This window comes from Alligator sinensis, unplaced genomic scaffold (genome assembly GCF_000455745.1).
Source record: "Alligator sinensis unplaced genomic scaffold, ASM45574v1 scaffold138_1, whole genome shotgun sequence".
NCBI lineage: Eukaryota > Metazoa > Chordata > Crocodylia > Alligatoridae > Alligator > Alligator sinensis.
The window spans coordinates 3,354,407-3,373,815 of record NW_005841862.1 but is presented as its reverse complement, the minus strand read 5'-3'; the positions used below and the strand labels follow the sequence as shown (position 1 = coordinate 3,373,815).

The following is a 19,409-nucleotide window of genomic DNA, read 5'->3' as shown; positions in this document are numbered from 1 at the left end:
CCCCCCCCGGGTCTCAATTTCCTAGGTTGGGCTGCTCCTTGCTGGCACCGTCTGACCTGGAAGAGGACACTAAGGTTGGTCCAACTAAAAGTAGTGGAAGACTTAGGCTTGAGCCAGTATTTCCCCACCATTTTAGAGTGTCCTCCTTAAAGAGAAAGTGTTTCTCCTCTGAGGCCTGCTCACAAGTGCAGGTGACTAGGGAATTAGTAAGGCAGTCTGTCAGGTTTTGTATGCTCTGTCAGGAGCTGAATCTGTTGACATTGGGCCTCGTTTCAGATGTCCGCAAATTTGCAGAATTACTTGTCAGAAAGGCTAGGTAGGGCTGGCCTGTTGTTCATACAGGGCTGGGTTTTGTATTTTGCCAGATTAATAAGACCTTAACCATCTTATTGTCAAAGAACAGAAAACTGGGAGGAATTAAAGCTGAGGTAGCCCACTGGGTCTTTTCCACTGCAGAGAGAAGCCTATTAAGTAAGGAAGGGCGAGGCAGTTGTAACAGCTGGAGTACATCATGCCATGCCATGTCTCCATCTTTCTGGGGCCCATGCACACCTTGGGGATGAAGTTCTAATACAGCACAGTAATGCGTGCTGTAGAGTGGACCAGATGGGCTCGGGTATTTTGAGGGTATTTTAAAGTAAAAAGGAGTTTGGGTTAGGGGAGAAATTTGGTGTCTCTGAAATACCCTGTATAGTCAGAAATACTTTGAAAGCTAGAAACCTGGCTTAAGGGATCCTCTGTGATAAAAATAACTGAAGGATGTTACCTCAGTAGCATTATCCTGACAAAGCTTGCCAAGCTGGAACTGAAGGCATTTGTCATAGCTGGGATGTTGGTAAAGCTGCTAGATCCATGTATTTTTTTTTATTCCTTGCAGATGATGCTTGGGAGAATAGGGTAGAAAGTGAAACTGTTCAGCCCCTGTATCAGAGGGCATAAAGGGAGATAGGTGGCACAGTCAGCATAGTGTGGAGTAACGTTATAGTCTAACTTGGCATAGATTTCATCTTGTGAAAACCAGCAGGGCTGTCTCTTCATTAGTCCCTACTATATACTGCAGATTGCCAGTGCTGTGCTGCACTGCTTTTTTGCCCTTGGCTGAGGATGGGTGTACTAGAAGGGCATTTCCTGGCTAGGGTAGCAGTGGTTTGGCAGCACACTGAGAAGACATATGGTAGGCCTACCTTGGAAATGGCCACTGGACTCTGACGAGTCTTTGCTTTTGCTCACCTACACCCCTGAGTGCTGCCTCTGTGTCGCAGTCCAAAGGTGTGACTGCTGCCTGTGTAAATATATACCCAAGGTGGCTTTAATTTAGTTTGGCTGTGGATAGAGTTGCAGCAGCCAAGGCTTTGGTCAAGGTTCTGTGTGGGCCAGACCACCCTGCCTAGGGTGCTAATGGTAATCAGACTATCTTGTTTAAGGCTAGGCTGTGTATGCCTACATGAGCTGCTGTCATGCCTCTGGGCTGCAGTGGAGCCATTGAGGAGTCTTGAAAATGGTCTTGCCTTGATCATTCAGGGGGAAGAGCTGATCTCTGTGGTGTGATGTGTGTTCTTGTGAGAGAGAAGTGATGGGTAGGGTGAGGTCCCTGGGATCTGCAAAGCTTTTAATGGTCTCTCTACTGTCCTCAGGAAAGAAAGCCGTTATGGATTCCAGCCCGTTCCTGTCCGAGGCCAATGCAGAAAGAATTGTGAGGACTCTGTGCAAGGTTCGAGGAGCTGCACTGAAGCTAGGACAGATGTTGAGCATTCAGGGTAAGTAGCAGATCAGTGGTGTTTGCTAGCTGATCTCTTGGTAATGACCTTTCTTCGGGGACAGTTGGTTTTGTGTTCTCTGTGAGGAATGTTGGAAAGATGAAGCATCATGAGCAGGTTGAGCCATCCCTTGGTGCTAGATGTTAACGGGGCAGCAAGATGCTTGGAGTCAGACAGTCTGCTGATGTCAGGTGAATGATGAGAAACTAGCTGAGTAGCTTTCTGGTGTGAGGACAAAGATTATAACATTTTCTGAATTCAGTTCAGACCTTGTCCTAAAATGGTGAAGGAAGGACTGACACTCTTATTCCCTATGTGCCAAGCCATCATCCCCTACTAACGTTTACACTATAAATCTAAAGTGAGAGAAGGAGGGAACAAAACCTCAGTAATTGTTTGAAATCTAGTTATGCCTTCTGAAACAAGGCAGATGATTCTGATCCATGGAACTAAATGTCATAAACATGGGGAAGGGAAAAGCATGACCTTGTTTAGTTCAACCCTGTGATCAACAGGAGCAGTTAAGGTGCACCTCAAAACCCTCACTCAACAAAAGACCTGTGCCTGGTGGTGCCACCTCCCCAAGTGCACCCTCAGGTTTCACTGGCCTGTGAACTATTTGGGATGAGGGAGGCGGATGACAAGGGTGACCCTCAGTCTAGCTGTGGAGTGTGGTTGGGAGGACTGCCCTGCTCCATTTTGGTAATGGGGTGTTTTGAGAAGTCCCTGTTTTGCTGTTAATGGCCTTCTGTTTTGCTACAGGGCTAAGTGTGATCTTGTTTTAACTGCCCTCTGTACCCAGTGCCTAACCTTCTGGGTCTGTCCTATTCCTCTTTATTCCCTCATCCTTCCCCTCCTGTGGGGAAAAAAACAAGGTCCAAAAACTTCCCTTCTTCCATATACCTATGCTGGCTACATTGAAGTGGAATAGTTTTGGCTAGACTAGATTGCTAATAGAGCTACGAAGTGTTTTTTCCAGGTCTGGAAACAAGGGAGCACATTGTATTGGCAGGAGAGTTCACTCCATCTTGAACACAGAGCAGTGCTGGCTGGGTAAGGGGGCCCCCGGCACCTGTTTCTCAGCTCCAGAGTTAAAATGGGGTTTAGATTAGCAGTGGCACAGAGCAAACCCTTCATTTCTTCACACCAGGCTGTTTAGGTCAAGCTTTGCTTTTATCAGTCTATCGGGACCTTTGTGTGGAGAAAATTTGATAGTAGATGGTCCAGTGGCTAGAAGTTAAAGCTTGATGCATTCAGACTACAAATAAGCAGGACATTTAAATAGAGAGGGGACCACTGATTCTGTGCCATTTCAGATCTTACTTGGACAGAGCCTTGGTTTTAACAGCTTTGGTTCAGTTGGCTGGCAGTTGCTGAAGTGGCCACCCTGGCCTCTGTTTCAGAAATTTCAAGAGGGGCTCTGCTCCTTTAATGGGATTTTTTAACAGATTTTCACTCCCTGCACACTCCAAGGACCATAGCCAGGAGCTGACTGAACAGCACCTGTGTCCTTGCACTGGGCTGTTTTGTTACTATGTGGGAAGCTAATGAAACAGCTGGTTTAGTTTAGAGTTCTAGAATCTGCATTTCTCCTCCTCAGTGGGAAGGCAGCAGTTAGCTGAAAGTCAGCTAGCAAAAAGCAAATTTGGGATGTAGATGGAATGGAGTAAACACACTTCAGCATTTGCAGTCATTTGCAGTGGATCTGCGCCACTGGTCAGGCTTGTGTTCCAGCTTGGCTCTTGTAGGTGCTGACTTGGAGGATGGTTCCTGAGAACATGCTTGATATGACAGACCATCTAGACCTAGCAAGACAAGGTACCCTCCCCAGAAAGCTCCAAATCTACAGAACTGCAACAGTGAGGGGTGATGTGGTTGCTTGGTTCAGGCACATGCGAGTCCAAAGGGCTGAGCTGAACCTTGTATTTGTATTGAACAGCTGACCTGCTTGTAGGAAGAGCAAGTATTAGAGCAGGGGTGGCTAACCTGTGTCACGGGTGTGGCCTCTTGTGGCATGTGACACATTGTGGTGGGGTGGGCATCACAGTGGCAGATAGGGTAGGGAGCAGAAAGCAGAGCGACAGATGGGGCAGGGTAATGGGATTAGAGCAGCACTCAGGCAGGGCTCAGGGCTAATTTGTGGCATGCATGCCAAAAAAGGTTAGCCCCCACTGTATTAGAGGGTAGTAGTTTGGGAGAAATTAGGTTATCTGCAGTGACAGGGTGCAGGGATGCTCTGGTGCTAATATTTCAGCAAGTTTTTCCCAGTGCTGCCTCGGACCTCATTAATGAAGCCAGGTCAAGTGGTAGTGGTTCCATCTGGGGTTTTTCCTTCCAGAAATGCTGGGCAGTGTTTAGCTTTTACTCTCAAAAGAGCCTAAGCAGCAGCAGCTGGAGAGCAGGGGACCCCAGACAGTGTTCTGCAGAATCCCCTTGGCAGTGGCTTATTTCAGGCTGCTCGCTGCAGCACCTGGTGCAGCTTACAGGTTGCCCTCTGCTTGCTGTTGCCTCCGTGTCTGGAACCCCACCCCAAAGCCCTGCCCTTGTGGTCTGCTGCCCAGTAAAGGCAGCTGTGGGGAGAGATGCAGTAGGGCGAGGGTATAAACTTCCCCCATCTCCATTCTAGTGCAGCTTCAGGAAGGAACTCTCACTGGCTCCCTTTGTGGCTAGTGATCCACATGTCCAGAGTTTGTGTGAACCTTGATTTAGGGCATAGTTCTGAGGCTGGTTTGCATGAGGGGGATGCACTTAAAATACCCCAGACACTGAAAAGAATTACAGCTGTCAAGTGCTTAGTCACTGTTCCCTGAGCACTCTGAGCCTGCGGGGACAAGGGGGTTAGGTGGGGCAGGAGGGAGATAGGGAGGGACAGCTGATGATGTCTGGATCTGAGGAGCAGAAATGCACTCTAGATTTGTTTCTTCTCCCTGCCTGTCTTTCTGCCTTCTAATGTGACTAAATTCTGGCCCAAGATCTGAACACTTGCTGGGTAATTTTGTTCATGCATTCAATACCTTTGTGCCTTCAGATACTTTAATAGTGCAACCCTGCCCCTCCTGCTGCCTCCTCTCCTCCCAGTGCTTCACCCTGCCCTCCCACCAATTTTTATTTTCGTTTGGGGGGATTATTGCATTATGATAATCTTGCTGCCAAAGACACTGGTGCAAATATATATGCCCCACAGTCCTGTGGTATACCTGGTTCTTAGAATGGCTGCTGAGACAGGGAGGTTAGTGCTATTCCTGGCACATCTGTACTCTGGCAAGATGATGTTGGCTTTTACTGGTAGCAGCCATGTGTAATGGCTGGTGAGCAGACTGACTCTGACTCTCTCTCTCTCTCACCCACCCTGCCGCGCCCCCCCCAAGAATTGGATTTTCCTTCTCCCTGCCCCTCCCAAACAACATTTTCAGCCTGTCCTGGCATGCACCATGTCTCTAGAACCCTTGGGATTGACTTTTAGAAATCAACACAAATGACCAAGTTCCCTGCTCCTCTGCAAGTCAGGTCTTGTGCCTGTGTAATTCCCTAGCCCTGTAGGGCCACATTTACCACTTGCACACTTAGGCACTGTTCCTCTGAAGCTGGGAATATAGCCACTTCTACCAGCAGTGAGTTGGCTTCCAGCCTGTGCTGCAAGACTTCACAGTTCTCAGTGCCACTTATTTTCAGTATGTTCATCACTTAATGATTTCTTGTTGAGCATGTTCTGATGCTTGTTCCCCCTGCAGTATTGCTGATATAACTGCTGCCTTGCTGTCCCTGGACAGCCGAATCTGAGCTTCCATTTTTGTTGGCATTACAGAGCCTCAGGCTACTCTTCCCGGCAAGGCAGCTCCTGTTAACAGCTCTGACTGGAACATGTACCCTCATATAAATTTATATTGAAAATTAAAGTTGTGAATTACTTGGACATTGAACACGATGATGTCAAAGGCAAACTCAGGTCTCTGCAGGGATACTCGCTCTTAGATGCTTTGTGAATTATACAGTAACCCACTGTCCTCTTTCTGCATTGACATACCAGGAGATGTGTGTTATTTTGTTACAGTATGTGGTGGGTGTAGTTCTTGGGCAAGGCTTAATCTGTGGAAACTACAGAGGGATTGAGGGTTATTGCTTCTCTCTCAAACACCTCTGGGGTTCTTGTCAGTCATTGACAGATATATAATGTTGAAAGCAAGTCTCCATTTCTCTTTTGTTAGCCAGCATTTGGGGCTTGGGTGGGTTTTAATCTTTAGTGGCATGCAAACTTTTAGGGAAACTCCAAGCAGCTAGAACTCATAAGATGGCGTATACCTGTATACAGTGGGGCCTCTGGGTCTGTGAGGTATTTTGGTGGAATGTAATAGCGTGCATAACACAGGAATTCAGGTGAGATGATCTAGCGGTCCCTTCTGGCCACACATGCTATGGAATGATGAAAGGAATCATATTGCTGGGGTGATTCTGGCAAGGGGGTTAGGTGGGGCAGGAGGGAGATAAGGAGGGACAGCTGATGATGTCTGGATCTGAGGAGCAGAAATACACTCTAGACTTGTTTCTTCTCCCTGCCTGTCTTTCTGCCTTCTAATGTGACTAAATTCTGGCCCAAGATCTGAACACTTGCTGGGTAATTTTGTTCATGCATTCAATACCTTTGTGCCTTCAGATACTTTAATAGTGCAACCCTGCCCCTCCTGCCGCCTCCTCTCCTCCCAGTGCTTCACCCTGTCCTCCCACCAATTTTTATTTTCGTTTGGGGGGATTATTGCATTATGATAATCTTGCTGCCAAAGACACTGGTGCAAATATATATGCCCCACAGTCCTGTGGTATACCTGGTTCTTAGAATGGCTGCTGAGACAGCCATTCTGGCAATGCAGGGGACAAATGCATGTCTGTACTATGCTATGTATGCTGTTTTGAAGATTATTCCAGTGTGGTAGATTTATGGTTCTGTTATCACAGAAAACTTGGGGAAGTGTAGCCCTGCAAGTAACTCCTCCCAGCCCCCTTATCACAGAAGGCTTGGCATACCAATGTAGAACATGTAGGTATGTCCTCAGCATTTAAATGACCAAAGCACTCAAATATTGGGAAACTATTACTAGCACGTGCCAAGAGCTTTTGTTTTTGCTAGTGTTTATGCTTTAGTCTTCTACTGCTGAGGAGGAAGAGAGATGCACAGAAGTGAAGTGTGTGTGACTGCAGCACAGCCCTGGTCACCATGCCTTAGAGCAGAGCTTTCCAAACTGTGTGCCGCGACACATTAGTGTGTCGGTGGCAGTGTGTAGGTGTGTCACGCAAAATGCAGAAAATTTTGCGGAAGGGCACCGCAGAGCTCCCTTACTCGTGTCTGCTTCCCTTGGCCCCTCCCCCGGAACTGAATTACTGTGTCGCGAAATGATGCATGTCTAAAAAGTGTGTCACCAACATGAAAAGTTTGGAAAGCTCTGCCTTAGAGGGTTGGGAGATGGAATATGAGCTCTGTGGTGCCACCTACTTTTGACTTTTTGCCTCTGTCACTTTCTTTACCCCAGTGTTTGTGCAGAATGATCCTCTACCGGTCACTGTTTCCCAAATAAAAAGTTGAGGATCAGGGAGTCTGAGGTGTTTTTGGGTGGAAAGAATTTTTGAGCATAATGCTGTTTAAAAAAAAATCAAACAACAAGCATTTTGAATCTGGCTTGTCTTTCCAAGGAGGGATCTGGGGGTTGAGGGAACGGACTGAGCTGCCTGTGGATTAGCAGATGGAAGCGTGATGGAGGGCAACTCCCCAGGTCTCCTTTTCTGACTGACTTGTAACTTTCCTCCTGGCAGACGATGCCTTCATCAATCCTCACCTGCAGAGGATTTTTGAGCGTGTACGTCAGAGTGCAGACTTCATGCCGATAAAGCAAATGATGGTAAGGAGTATTCCTCCCTGCTTGTTGGGAGGCTAGGGAGTGGGAGTGAAGTAAATGCTCTGGGACTTGCCCCTGGGTAGAAGCAGAGGCTGGCATATCTAGAACATACAGTCAGACAGCAGCTCATGTAGTAGGGCCACTTGGCAGTGTTTGATTCCTCTCGCCCACAGGAAATTCAGCCCCACTTGAAGGGGGAGCATGTTCCTTACATCAGGGATAACCCCACCCACCTCCAAGCTTGGCTGGTTTAAGCGGGTGCTGCATACTGACACTATCCCACAGGCTTGTCCATTGTACTCTTTGCTCCTTTTTTCCAGTCTTTCCTAAAAACAACACACAACCTGAGGATGGGACGGGGAGGGGGCATTTCAAAAAGCACCCACGCCCCATTTTCAGATATGACCCTAGGTGCCCTTGTCTAGGTGCCCTAGTGTGTGAAAGTAGAAAACATAATCTAGCTTTTAAAAGTTTTTCAGTCTTTAAACCTACCTTTACAGGGTGAGATAATGAGCCAAGTCTGTGTGCAAGGCCCAAAACTGCATTCCTTTTAAAAACGGAGGGGAGTGGGGGAGAGTAAAATGTGGCTCAAATCCCAGCTTTCCTTATCCTGATACGGTCTTTTTCCAGAAAACGCTGAACAGTGACCTTGGTCCCAACTGGAGGGATAAGCTGGAGTTTTTTGAAGAACGCCCCTTTGCTGCTGCTTCCATTGGCCAGGTTCACCTGGCTCGCTTGAAGAATGGCAAAGAAGTTGCCATGAAGATCCAGGTAAGCTCAGTGCCCTGCTTATAGAGATCTTAACTAACTGATCTGAATCCGTGCCTGAGTTGTTTACTAGGTATTTGGACCCTTTTGGGAAGTGGGAGACACCTTTGTGGGCACTGTGTGGCTTGTTGCTGTCAACACGTCCTAGAGCTTCGCAACTCTGCGATACCCGTTTGGATTCATGCCGAGTTAATAATGATGGAAAGTTACCACCATGGTGTCAGTTTACCTCTCACTTGACAGGTGTTTGCATTGCAAAAACGAGCACATTATTGGCTGCCTTCTTTGGCAGCCTGTGCAAATAAGTGAAGGATTGAACAGGTGAGGAGAGTGATCCAAACTTTTGCCCAGTTAGGGCTGTGATACCTCAGTCTACAGGGCAGAGAGTTTGCTTTGTCACTGCTACTGCTGTGTGCCTGTTTGTTGGCTTGGGTCCCCTGGGGCCACTGCTGTGTTGTCATAGTAGAGTAGTGATGAGAAGTGATCCTTTGGAATTTTTATTTTTCTTCTCTTGGGATATTTGGGGAGGGGAAGAAATCCCTGTTTTGGAAAATGGTAAATGGCTGTTTCATTTGCTGGGGTGTTAAGTTTGGACATCTCTGCTGCATACTACAACGGGATCTTGGATTTTTTTTACAACATGGATTTTGCCATGGAAGTATTATCTGCAAAAGCCTTATGGACTTCACAATCTATCCTCCTTTCCTTTGAGCCCATAGGTGGCTCTGCTTGCTGTTGGGGCATTCAGCATAGGTGGTCCTGTAAATGACCAGCCTGGTCCTGAAGGAGAATCTTTGAGGGTGACTGGGGTTTAGCATGGTTTCACCACTTATTTTTTTTTCCCCTTCCTCACCTGCAGTATCCTGGGGTGGCCCAAAGCATCTATAGTGATGTTAACAACCTGATGACTGTCCTGAGCATGAGCAACATTCTTCCTGATGGTAAAGTAACTGGAACACCGGGGAAGGCTTTAAGGGGAGAAACAATCTGCGGGGTCCTGTAATGCTGTGGCACATACCAGCATTTACCTTCAAACTAGATTGGCTAGATTCTTTTTCATCCAAAGAAATGGCTGAGCTGGGTTAAGAGGAATCCTCCTCCCAGATGCTGCTCTTGGGCACAGTGCAGAAATGCTGACAGCTGTACAAGAGTCCTGTGTGCAGCAGAGGCTAAACACTCCAGGATCAGCCCAAGCCACTCTTCCCCTGTTGAACTTGCCTAGGTGCAGCATTGAGTGCCTGGTGTGTGCTGTGTGCGCACTTAGCATTTAACCCTTCATTCATCAAATGCTTGTGTGGCTGCTACTGGGCCCTGTGGGAGGTGCCCCCATAGAAAACATCCCTGAGCCTGCATGTGTGTCTGTAGTGGAAGGTGGTGCATTCTTTGGACAGCGTACAGCAGCATTCCATCTCTGCCCATCTGTACAGACAAGGCTTCCTGGGACTCTTGACGGGCTTGAGTGGTGCCTGGGAGGTCTCTCTGTTGATACTTTCCTGGACCTAAGTGCTCTCAGAATGAACAGTGGCTCCCAGAGCGTGTTTCCTGATTCCCTTTTACTTGCCAACATGAATCCCAGTGACTGGCCAAAGCCATTCTTTCCTCTCTGCCCTTCAGGCTTCTGTGCTCATATCACCTCTCTCTTTAGCAATAGAATTGAGATGGGAGGGAAGAAAGCAGCCAGGCCCAGACTCTTCTCTCTGTCCCAGAACAGATGTAGGACCCCTGAGAAGGATGAAAACATTCCCTCTTCTTCCCTTCCACAGAAACCCTGTACAGCAGCACTTGAGAAATCTAGAGGGGTGGGGGTTGGGGGGCAGTGGGGGTGGGTATTCACCCTTGACTAGCTGCATTTGGACAGGCTTCTGCTCAGTAACTAGCAGCTCCCTCTCCCTGGTGGCTGGGTGGGGCCCTGCCTACATGGTCTGTACTGCAGTCCTAGCCCTTGCTGGCCTGGTGAGCACTGTGACATTTCTGTTCAGATACTGAGGCAGGAGAACATCAAACTTGGCCACTTGATTAACCACAGAACTCCTGTTGGCTCAGATCTGGGTGTTCCCAGCTTTTGGCCTTGCAAGTGCTTTTCTTCTCGGCCATGTCCTGCTTCGTGTATAACAGTAAAGCATTTCCCAACTGAGGACTCTTAACTTCTGCAACCCTTCTTCTAGGTCTCTTCCCCGAGCATTTGATTGAAGTACTGAGCAGGGAACTGGCCCTGGAGTGTGATTACAAAAGAGAAGCTGCGTGTGCAAAGAGATTCAGGTGGGTGTGCACTGGTGTCCTTCCCCACCTTGGTGTGGGAGGGGCCTGTTCTCCAGCTTCTGCTGATAGGGGGTGTGCTCTGATCTCTTGGGTGTAACTGCCAAGCTGCTGTGACGGGGGTGGAAGGAGTCCCTCGCACCCCTGCAGCATGTTAAATGTTCTGAGGTGTCTTCAAGACAGATCTTTCCTCTCAGAACTAGGCTCTGCAAGATGGAAACACCTTCCCACCCCCATCCCAGGGCAGTGAGGATGCTCAGTAGCATCTTGCTTAGGAGTAGGACAAAACAGCTGCTGCTCTCATTACTTCCAAGGCCTGGTCAATGGTCCTTCCTCTGTTTGCAGGGCATGACCCCTTCCTCTGGGGAGGGTCCTGCAGCAGCTGCCAAGGGCAGGTGGGATTCTTCTTTGGGGGTTGCTATGTGACTGCTGGTTTTTTGGGAGAAACTCCTGTTTGGGGAAGCCGTTAACTTTCCCAGCTCCTGTGTGGGGGATTGACAGCAAGAATATGGTCTACTTATGTTCGCTTAACCCTTCTATCCGTGCTTCCTTGCAACCTATGTGCCTGCATGCAGCTTGGCTGCTTGGTTTGGGGCATGGAGAGTGAATTGGAAGAGGCATCCTCCCTCTGATGCCTCCCTTTGTCTCTGCCCAGAGCTGCTGCTTCTCCCTTTACAGCCATCAATGGCTGCAACCAGCTGGGCTGGCTTATGTTGATTGGTGGTAGAGATTCCCTTCTCCCTCTGCCAGTCTGCCGGAGCCAGTGGCCCAGATGTTGACAGCAGAGCCCAGGCCTGGCAGTGCTGTCCTAGCACTAGGGTATCTTGCAGGCAGCTGGTCTCTCTGAACAGACTGTATTCAAGGGACTATGAAAGGATGTCCTGACCTTTTCCTTGATGCTGGCAGGGAGCTGCTGAAGGATCACCCACTGTTTTATGTGCCTGCTGTGGTGGATGAGCTGTGCAGCCAGCATGTCTTGACCACGGAGCTTGTGTCTGGATTCCCTCTTGATCAAGCAGAAGAACTAAGCCAAGAGATCCGGAATGAGGTATTGTCCCAGGGTGGCTACCATGCTTGGGTCTGCCTTGCTTCTCCCCAGTGCACACTGCAGAGCTGCTTTTGGTTGCCTGTTGCTTTCTTGGAGAGACCTTTGTTAGGAAGACGGACTGGGGAGCTACAGAGTTGGGAGAGTGCAAAAAGAATTGGTAGGATGTAGCAAACCAGTGCCTTTCCCTGGCCTCTTGAAAGAGTTGGTTCTGGGATTTCTGCGATCAGGTGGTGAACTTTGGCCTTGTCAATTTGCCCGTGGTTTCAGAGAGACTGGTAATTTCCTTTTGGCTGTGGCAGGTAAGTGCCACTGGAGCACTGCTGGAAGAAGGGGGTGTCAGCAAGTGTCCTGGGCCCCTAGGTCTTGCACACTGGTTTCCCGACACATGTCTCTGTACAGTCTGAAGCAGTGTGCTGTGTTGCTCCTCTGCCCCTTTCAAGGGGTGAACCTGACCTTGGGACAGGCTGCCAGCTTGGTGAGAGGTCTCTTGCAGCTGCTCTTCTGGGGTGAGAGCAAAGAAATGCACCTTGTCCAATTATGCGCACAGTCAAATATAGCTCCCCTTGGCCTGGTCAGTGTAGTCAAAGGGGCTTGGAAAAGTACTGATGAGTAAACAAGAGGCAGAGGGGAGACAAGACACTGGTGCTGAATATAGCAAGGGATGGGGGAGTTAAGGTGGGGGCAGGCTCCTCCGCAAGCAGAAAAAACTGCTCTGGTATGTGGATTCTGTTATATTTTATGGTCTGGTGCGAGCTGTCAGCTGTTGCCGAGTCATTGAGGAAGAGTACATGGTATGTCCGATAGATAAACAGATTCCAGCAACACACTGTACCTGGAGCCATGCCAGTCCACTTGCCTGTGCCCTTTGGGCTGTTTGCTCACTCTCTGGGCTCGTTCTTCAGGACTGCAACTGCTCCAGTGTTAGGTGACGGGATCTGGTTTTAATAGCCCTCCTGACGTGATGTTCTCCCAGAACAGGGATGAGGCTCTCGTTCTGAAAAGAGAGATGATGTAAGATCTGTCTCTTGCTCTGCCCAGTGCTCAAAGGGCTGCATTAGTGACATTAACCCACAGCCTTCTGGTCCAGGCATGACTCCTGCATTGGGGTTTTGGCTCATATCCAGTGCTGTTGCATTTTCCCCATTAGATGGCTAGTCTGGCCCTGGAGAGGAGCTGGGTGGAAGCTGATAGTCTTTGGCCTGTTGTAACTGGCAATGGTTCTCTGGCAAATTGGCTGTCATAAAATGGTCTTTATAGAAAAGCCCTAACATAATGTACAGCAGGGGCCTTTCTATAGGGCTTTTTTGAGCCATTGCAAAGGAAACTGCCTTGCAGAATCCTAGTCTTGCAGGTGGTTTGGAAAGCCTCCAGGAAAGGGCTCCTTTGCCCTGACCTGCCAAGGCTCTTAAGGATAGCAGCTCTGGTTCCCTGTTACGTTTCTACAGTCCTTTCCAAGTTCATCCCTCCTGAGTTCTGCAGGGCCTGTATCCAGGCTGTGTCCTGCTGGATCTCTCTGCTCTGTGAGGAGCAGTCCTTGCTCTGAGGTGCTCTCAGCACCAGGCAGAGACTTGCTGCCCGTTTTGAAGGATTTGCATCCTAACCCAGATAGACAGTCAGACAGAGTCTCTTTCAATCCTATATGAGGTGGTGACTTTTCTCAGGCCTTTTGCCACCCTGGAGGCTGCTGTCTTGCAGTCCTTGGGTAGCAGACACCCCTCTAATTAGCAAGGAGGGGCTAGTACAGACACAGCATGTACTGTGCCCTTGGCAAGAGTTGGAACATATTTGAGCTCAGCTGCTATTTGGGGATTGTATAGGGAAGATGGTTAGTGCCCTGCAGCTGGTTGCTGAGTTCTGCCCCTCTGACAGCTGGCTTCCTGACTCCAGCAAGGGTTCCTGACTCACAAAAAAGATGAGGTCCTCTTTCTGTGCCTTCTGCAGGGCTTCTGGGATTGGGAATAGCTGCCATGGGCAAAGGCGCTCGCATCATATTTTCCATAACTCCCTCCATCACTGGGGGCCAGCAGCTGGGAGCTCTGGGCTCCCCATCCCTCTCCTAGCTTCTACTTCCTGCCCCTACCTCAGAGGGCAGGGCAGCACCTTGTGGTGCAGCCCAGCCTGCAGTGCTGGCAGCATCTGTGTGTCTTCATGGAGCCGGAAAACTGAGGAACTGGGGGTGGGGCCAGGGCACCTGCATGGCATGTGGCCTCTGACTGCTTAGTTGGACAGTCCTGCTTTGAAGCCTTACTTCTTAAGGCAGCGGGGACCAGCCTTTTGGGAGGGTGTAGGCCCTGCACTTTCCCTGAGTGCCACTCCAATCCTCTTACCCTGCCTTATTTGCTGCTCTGCTTTCTGTTCCATGCCCAATCTGTTGCTCTGCTTTCTGTTCCCTGCTCCCCTTAGTCTGCTCTGTGCTACACAGAGGCTTCCCATGCCACTTGTGGCATACATGCTGATGGTTGGCCACCCCTGTTCTCAAGGATCCATGTGTGTGTGCTGCTTTTGCTCTCCAAGCCCAGTGTGTGACACTGGAGGATCATCTTGTGGTGTCAACCCTTATACCCTCTGAAGCCCTCATCACAGAAGGAGGGAGGGTTAAATTGAGGAACATATATGGATCTGCAGCAGCTCCCAGTTCATAATTCCCACTCGTGGCTTGGAGTTGGGGTTGGGGGTGTTTATGTGGAAGGACTGGAGAAGGATACCTTTGAACTGAGCAGATGAATCTCAGCATCCAGTAGAGGACAGGGATGCCATCTGTCCCCTGCCACCCTGCTGATGTTTGTTTCCTTCACTGCAGAGTTGGGGGTGGGTGGTGCCTCTGACACTTTGGTCGTGAGTTGCTGCTGCCCTCATTCATTGTCTGTGTTTCTCTCTCTCATTGCATCTTTGAAGATCTGCTCCAACATCCTGGTTCTGTGCCTGCGGGAGCTGTTTGAGTTCAGGTATATGCAGACTGACCCAAACTGGTCTAACTTCTTCTATGACCCGGAGCTGCACAAGGTAAGCCCCAGCAGATGCATATCCTGTGAGAGATGTTTATCAGCTAGTGGCGCTGTGCCCCACTCCCAGTTACTTAGTCTCCTGTTCAACCTTTTCTAGCTATTACTCCCTGTAAGACCAGAGATAAACAGGGGCTGTGGTACAAGAGTCAGTTGTTGTCCAAAGGAAGCGTGATTCATTTGCAGACACTGGCATTGGGGTGTATTGTATGCCATATTCCTCAGTTGCAGGATGGCTTATGCTAGAGCTTTAGGGTTTCCCAGTGGGAGGGAGCGAGATGATCTTGTGTGTCCAGATCCCACTGACCTGCTTCTCCTGAGAATGAAAGGGCCTCTTGCAGCATGTGGAGGTGTCAGCACACCAGCTGTTTGGCTGACACCCCGAGGGGCCGTCTCAGCACAGAGTACCAGCTTCCACAATGCCCTCCTGCTTTGTTAGAAGCAAGGAGGTGTGCTTGGGGAAGGCTGCAAAGAGCCCCTTCCTTTCACTTCTTTTTAAAAGGGTTGAGAGTGGGGATTACCCCTGGCTAGCATTGCTGCAGTGCAGCTCATCCTGGGGGAAGAATGGGAATTGTTCCTCTCCCCCGCCCTTTGCTGAAAAGGTGCAGCCCTGTATGTTCTGACATGGGAGCAGTCAGGGCTTGCTGAGCCACTGGCACATCATTCCAGTCTTCCCCACCTCTCCCTTGCCCTTGGGTTGGGCTAAAAATACTGATGCCTGGTGACGTGGTCTCCAGTGGCCTGCAATTCTTCCTGTCTGTCACTGGTTGGGGCTCCTACATATGTGTGCCCTTTATATCAGACTCGGAAGACGTTCCAGAGCTATGGGCTGTGCAGGGCTGTCCGAGTTGTGCGTGGGGTTGGTGCTGGGGCGAGGCTGTCCACTGATGCGCTGTGACGCAGGGTGCGAGCCTACAGGAGCCCCTGGCCCAGCAGGTCCCAGTGGGCAATGGGAGGCTGTGTCACCTCTGCCTGCCCACCTGCCTGCCCACCTGCATGAGGAAGGCTCTGATCTGCTCTGCAATAGACTCTGTCTGGGCTGGACACTGGCAGTGAGGACCAGTGACAGGAGGGAGTCAACTAATTTGCCCAGACCTGGGCCCCCCAGGAAGCCCTTGTGCCCTGTGAACTTCATGCCACCCCCTTCAGAGCCCTCCCTGACCAAGCTGCCTCCTTTCTGATTGGTGGTCACTATAATGCAGAAGTGTTTGTTCACATCCAGGTGGCCCTGCTGGACTTCGGAGCAACTCGAGGCTTTGACGAGAAGTTCACCGACCTCTACATCGAGGTGAGGGCTCAAGCTGCTGCTGTGCACGGGGGGAGGGGGGTCAGCGTGCATTCGTTCTCAGCTCACTCTGGTCTGGAGATCTTGCATGTCTGTGCGTAGCTGGATTTGCTGCTTGGCCAGAGCTGGGAACAAGGCTTGGGGCGTGGGGAAGAAGATACGTGTCACTGCTTTGCCCCTTGCCCGAGCTGACCCACCGCACTTCTCTATTTGCCGTTAGCCCACATCTGCTCAGTGTAGAGACCTGGGCTGCTGCTGTCTCGGGGGTTGAGCCTGCCCTAGCTCTGCTGTTTTTGGGTGGCTCTGAGAGCAGAACTAGGCTCCCCATATCTTCTGGTGGGTAAATCCATTCCCAGGTAGTTCCTGCTCCCAGCACTCTTGGAGCCTGTCATTCAGGGCCCAGCAGAGAGCCCCACAGGTGGCAACTGCTGACCTGTGGTTTGAACCTGTCCTGGCTGAACTGCAGTTTGCCTTACATAAGCCTTGAACATGATTGCTCCTGTGTAGTTTTGTTCTCTTTTAAGTAAATGTCTAACTCGCGTAAGCCTAGCTGCAGTCGATTCAAAGTTTTGCACTCTGAGCTGTGGGCAGCAGTGCTTATTTGAAAAGCCACAGTATTGGCCTGTCCTCTGGGAACTCCAGTAGCAAGAAGGGAGGGGTGGTGTGTGTGTATGCATGCATATGTACAGATGTGAGCAAATGGAAGAGGTATGCAGACCTGGTGTGTTCAATACTATTCACCTCTCCTGTAACTTCCGTTTGCCTACAAATCGCTCGACAAAGCTGATGTTGTAAAGGCCTTGTCCCTTGTCAGCTTTGCCTGTTCCTTTGTCAGGGCATCAAGTTCTCGCTCTCCGGAGTAAGGCTTGGCTCTGCAGTTTCCCAGACAGAAGGGCAGTTGTCCCTATCCCACCCTTTGATGTCACTGCAGCTTCCTGTTTTGGGTTGTGTTGCTGGGGAAAAGCCCTTGTGGTGGATGTATTTCTAACAGCTCTTGAGCTGATCATCTTCCCAGCTTGTGCTGCACTAGGAAAGGGTGAAGAAACGGGCATGTAATGGGGTTGCTTGACCCCAAGAATGTTGTTGTTGTTGCTTAGTAACATAGGGATGTGTTGGCTGATGGTGTTCTTCCCATCCAGATAATCAAGGCGGCTGCAGACTTGGACAGAGAGAGAGTTTTGAGGAAGTCGATAGAGATGAAATTCCTTACTGGCTATGAAGTCAAGGTATGGAGTAGCATCTTCCCTGCTTGTTACTGGCTGGTTGTGAAGCTCTTTGCAGAGAACTTGGGTCTGGTTTACTGCAGAGCCGGTGATGGGAGAAAGCTGGTGACAGTCCAAAAGGGCAGCTCTCATGGGCACTGTGGTAGTGGGGGCAGAAAGGAGGATTTCTGCAAAATAGTTCAGTCAGCCCTTCCCCAAGGTGAGCTAGGAACAGGGCAAGCAAGAGCCATGGTGATGGAGCCAGCTGAGAAAGGTGTAATCCAGATCTTTCCCTTCTCTTTGCTGAAACATATTTCACACCTCTGCAGTTCTGGGTGGAAGGGAAACCATACACACAGCTTCAGGAGCAAAATTTTGGGCCCTTTTCTAGAGACTGAAAGAATCTGCCCTTTTACTTGGAGACAGCTTACCCATGCCCTCTGACAAGCCAGAGTACTCTTCCTTCTACCTGGAGAAACAGCTCCTGTTCTTCCAGCCATGTCCATTCCATCCTCAAGATCTTGGGACCAAATGGGCCGAGGGTCTCACTTGAGGCTGATCTCCTGAAAGCTGAATTGACCTAGAGTATTGTCTAGTCTCTGCACACTGGAAAGCGGGTGTTGTCTGTTTCCTAGTCAGGCTAGCCCTTGGCAGCACGTCTTTTTCTTTCCCAACCCCTGTATTAAAAGCAGCTGCCAAGAGCCAGCCTCGTGTGTTACTGATGCCTCTTTCCTTTTGGGCAGGAAATGGAAGATGCCCACTTAAATGCTATCCTTATCCTGGGAGAGGCTTTTGCAGCTGAGGAACCATTTGATTTCGGCAGTCAGAGTACCACGGAAAAGATCCATACCTTAATTCCAGTCATGCTGAAGCATCGGCTTATCCCTCCGCCCGAGGAGACCTACTCTCTCCACCGGAAGATGGGGGGCTCCTTCCTCATCTGTGCCAAACTAAAGGCTAAAATCTCCTGCAAACATATGTTCCAGGAAGCATATAGCAAGTACTGGAGTACTAGGGGCAAAAAGCCAGAAGATTAGCAAGGTGGAACTAGGCCCAGTCATATGTTCTTGCAAAGAGTATTGTAGTCTTCAGTATGCCATGTTCCTAGACCCTAATTTTTTTCAAGATGCAGCAGCCTTTTTCCTGGAAGCTAAATGCTCGTTTCACAAGGACACACTTGTTTTTCACGTGTTGTCTGTCCTACACTGCAGTTAAAGTACTAAATAGTCCATGGCTTACCGGGGATTGTCCTCCTGAGGTGGTGGAACTAGGCTACCTTGTGCTTCTGTACCATTTCAGGGCACTGACCAGCTCTCTCATACATTTTTTAATACTGATGGTGGCTGCATATTGAGTGGGATTTTTATAAAGAGTAGGGGGAGGGAGAGCCAAAGCAGAACTTGTTTGTATTGAAACCTGTTTGTAATTCTTAGAAAATCATGTTTTGTTTTTGTTTTGTTTTGTTTTTAAAGATAACCCCTTCCTCCACTGCTTTTTTCCGGATAAGGTGGAATTCAAGTGGTTTTCATACTGTGAATTATAGGATAAAATACGGTGACCTACAATAGACCCCTATTTTTGTAAGCTGAGTGGTGGCAGTCAAGAACCCTCCTGGATTTTACTGATGGTGACATAGCCTACAGTATGCGTGTATATAGGATGACATTTTATGCCTTCTGCCTCTGACTCTTTGGCTTGCAAGCTAAGCATAGGAAGCACAGGTTTTAAAAAATCTGAAAAGTGGTACCAAAATGTATTTTTGTTAAAAATGCATGGAGAGCCGCTGCCCAGAAAACAAGCCAGAGATCGCAGTAACTCTGAGAGTTGGGTATACAAAACATAGAGCTGTAGGTGAGCACGGCTAGTGTGAGTCTTCACTGTCTGCCAAGTACCAGCTCCCCTGATGGCGAGTTAGCTTATCTAAGGCATGGACACTTGGCTTGTTGGAGTCCTAGCAAAGGAGCTGTGACTTTACCTTCCGGTGTCCTGTAATAGTGTTTGAGGGAAGGTGGCAAAAGGCTCTACAGGATTCTCTTACCCTCTTACAGGCATTTGAAGCTTTTGCCAAATGTGTAATCCTTGTTTATAATCCAGTGCACTATTCTGAACTATTGGAGTCGAGCTGGCAAACTTGCTTCATGAGGGTTTTGTACAATTCCTGTATCTGTGTGACCGACCCATTTGCAATAAAAAGAGTGCTTGTGCA

General features: G+C 49.3%; 1 protein-coding gene across 1 annotated transcript in view; it reads left to right on the top strand.

The window, feature by feature from the left end:
• Nucleotides 1–19,409, top strand: part of COQ8A (coenzyme Q8A) — a 43,751-nt gene extending 24,342 nt beyond the window's left edge. The window contains exons 5-14 of the mRNA XM_006016556.3: nucleotides 1,635–1,757; nucleotides 7,560–7,645; nucleotides 8,273–8,413; nucleotides 9,270–9,351; nucleotides 10,576–10,669; nucleotides 11,573–11,714; nucleotides 14,610–14,717; nucleotides 15,939–16,004; nucleotides 17,141–17,227; nucleotides 17,947–19,409. Of these exons, the coding sequence (XP_006016618.1) occupies nucleotides 1,635–1,757; nucleotides 7,560–7,645; nucleotides 8,273–8,413; nucleotides 9,270–9,351; nucleotides 10,576–10,669; nucleotides 11,573–11,714; nucleotides 14,610–14,717; nucleotides 15,939–16,004; nucleotides 17,141–17,227; nucleotides 17,947–18,240 (1,223 nt within the window). The 3' untranslated portion in view covers nucleotides 18,241–19,409. The remainder of the gene's footprint in view (nucleotides 1–1,634; nucleotides 1,758–7,559; nucleotides 7,646–8,272; nucleotides 8,414–9,269; nucleotides 9,352–10,575; nucleotides 10,670–11,572; nucleotides 11,715–14,609; nucleotides 14,718–15,938; nucleotides 16,005–17,140; nucleotides 17,228–17,946) is intronic.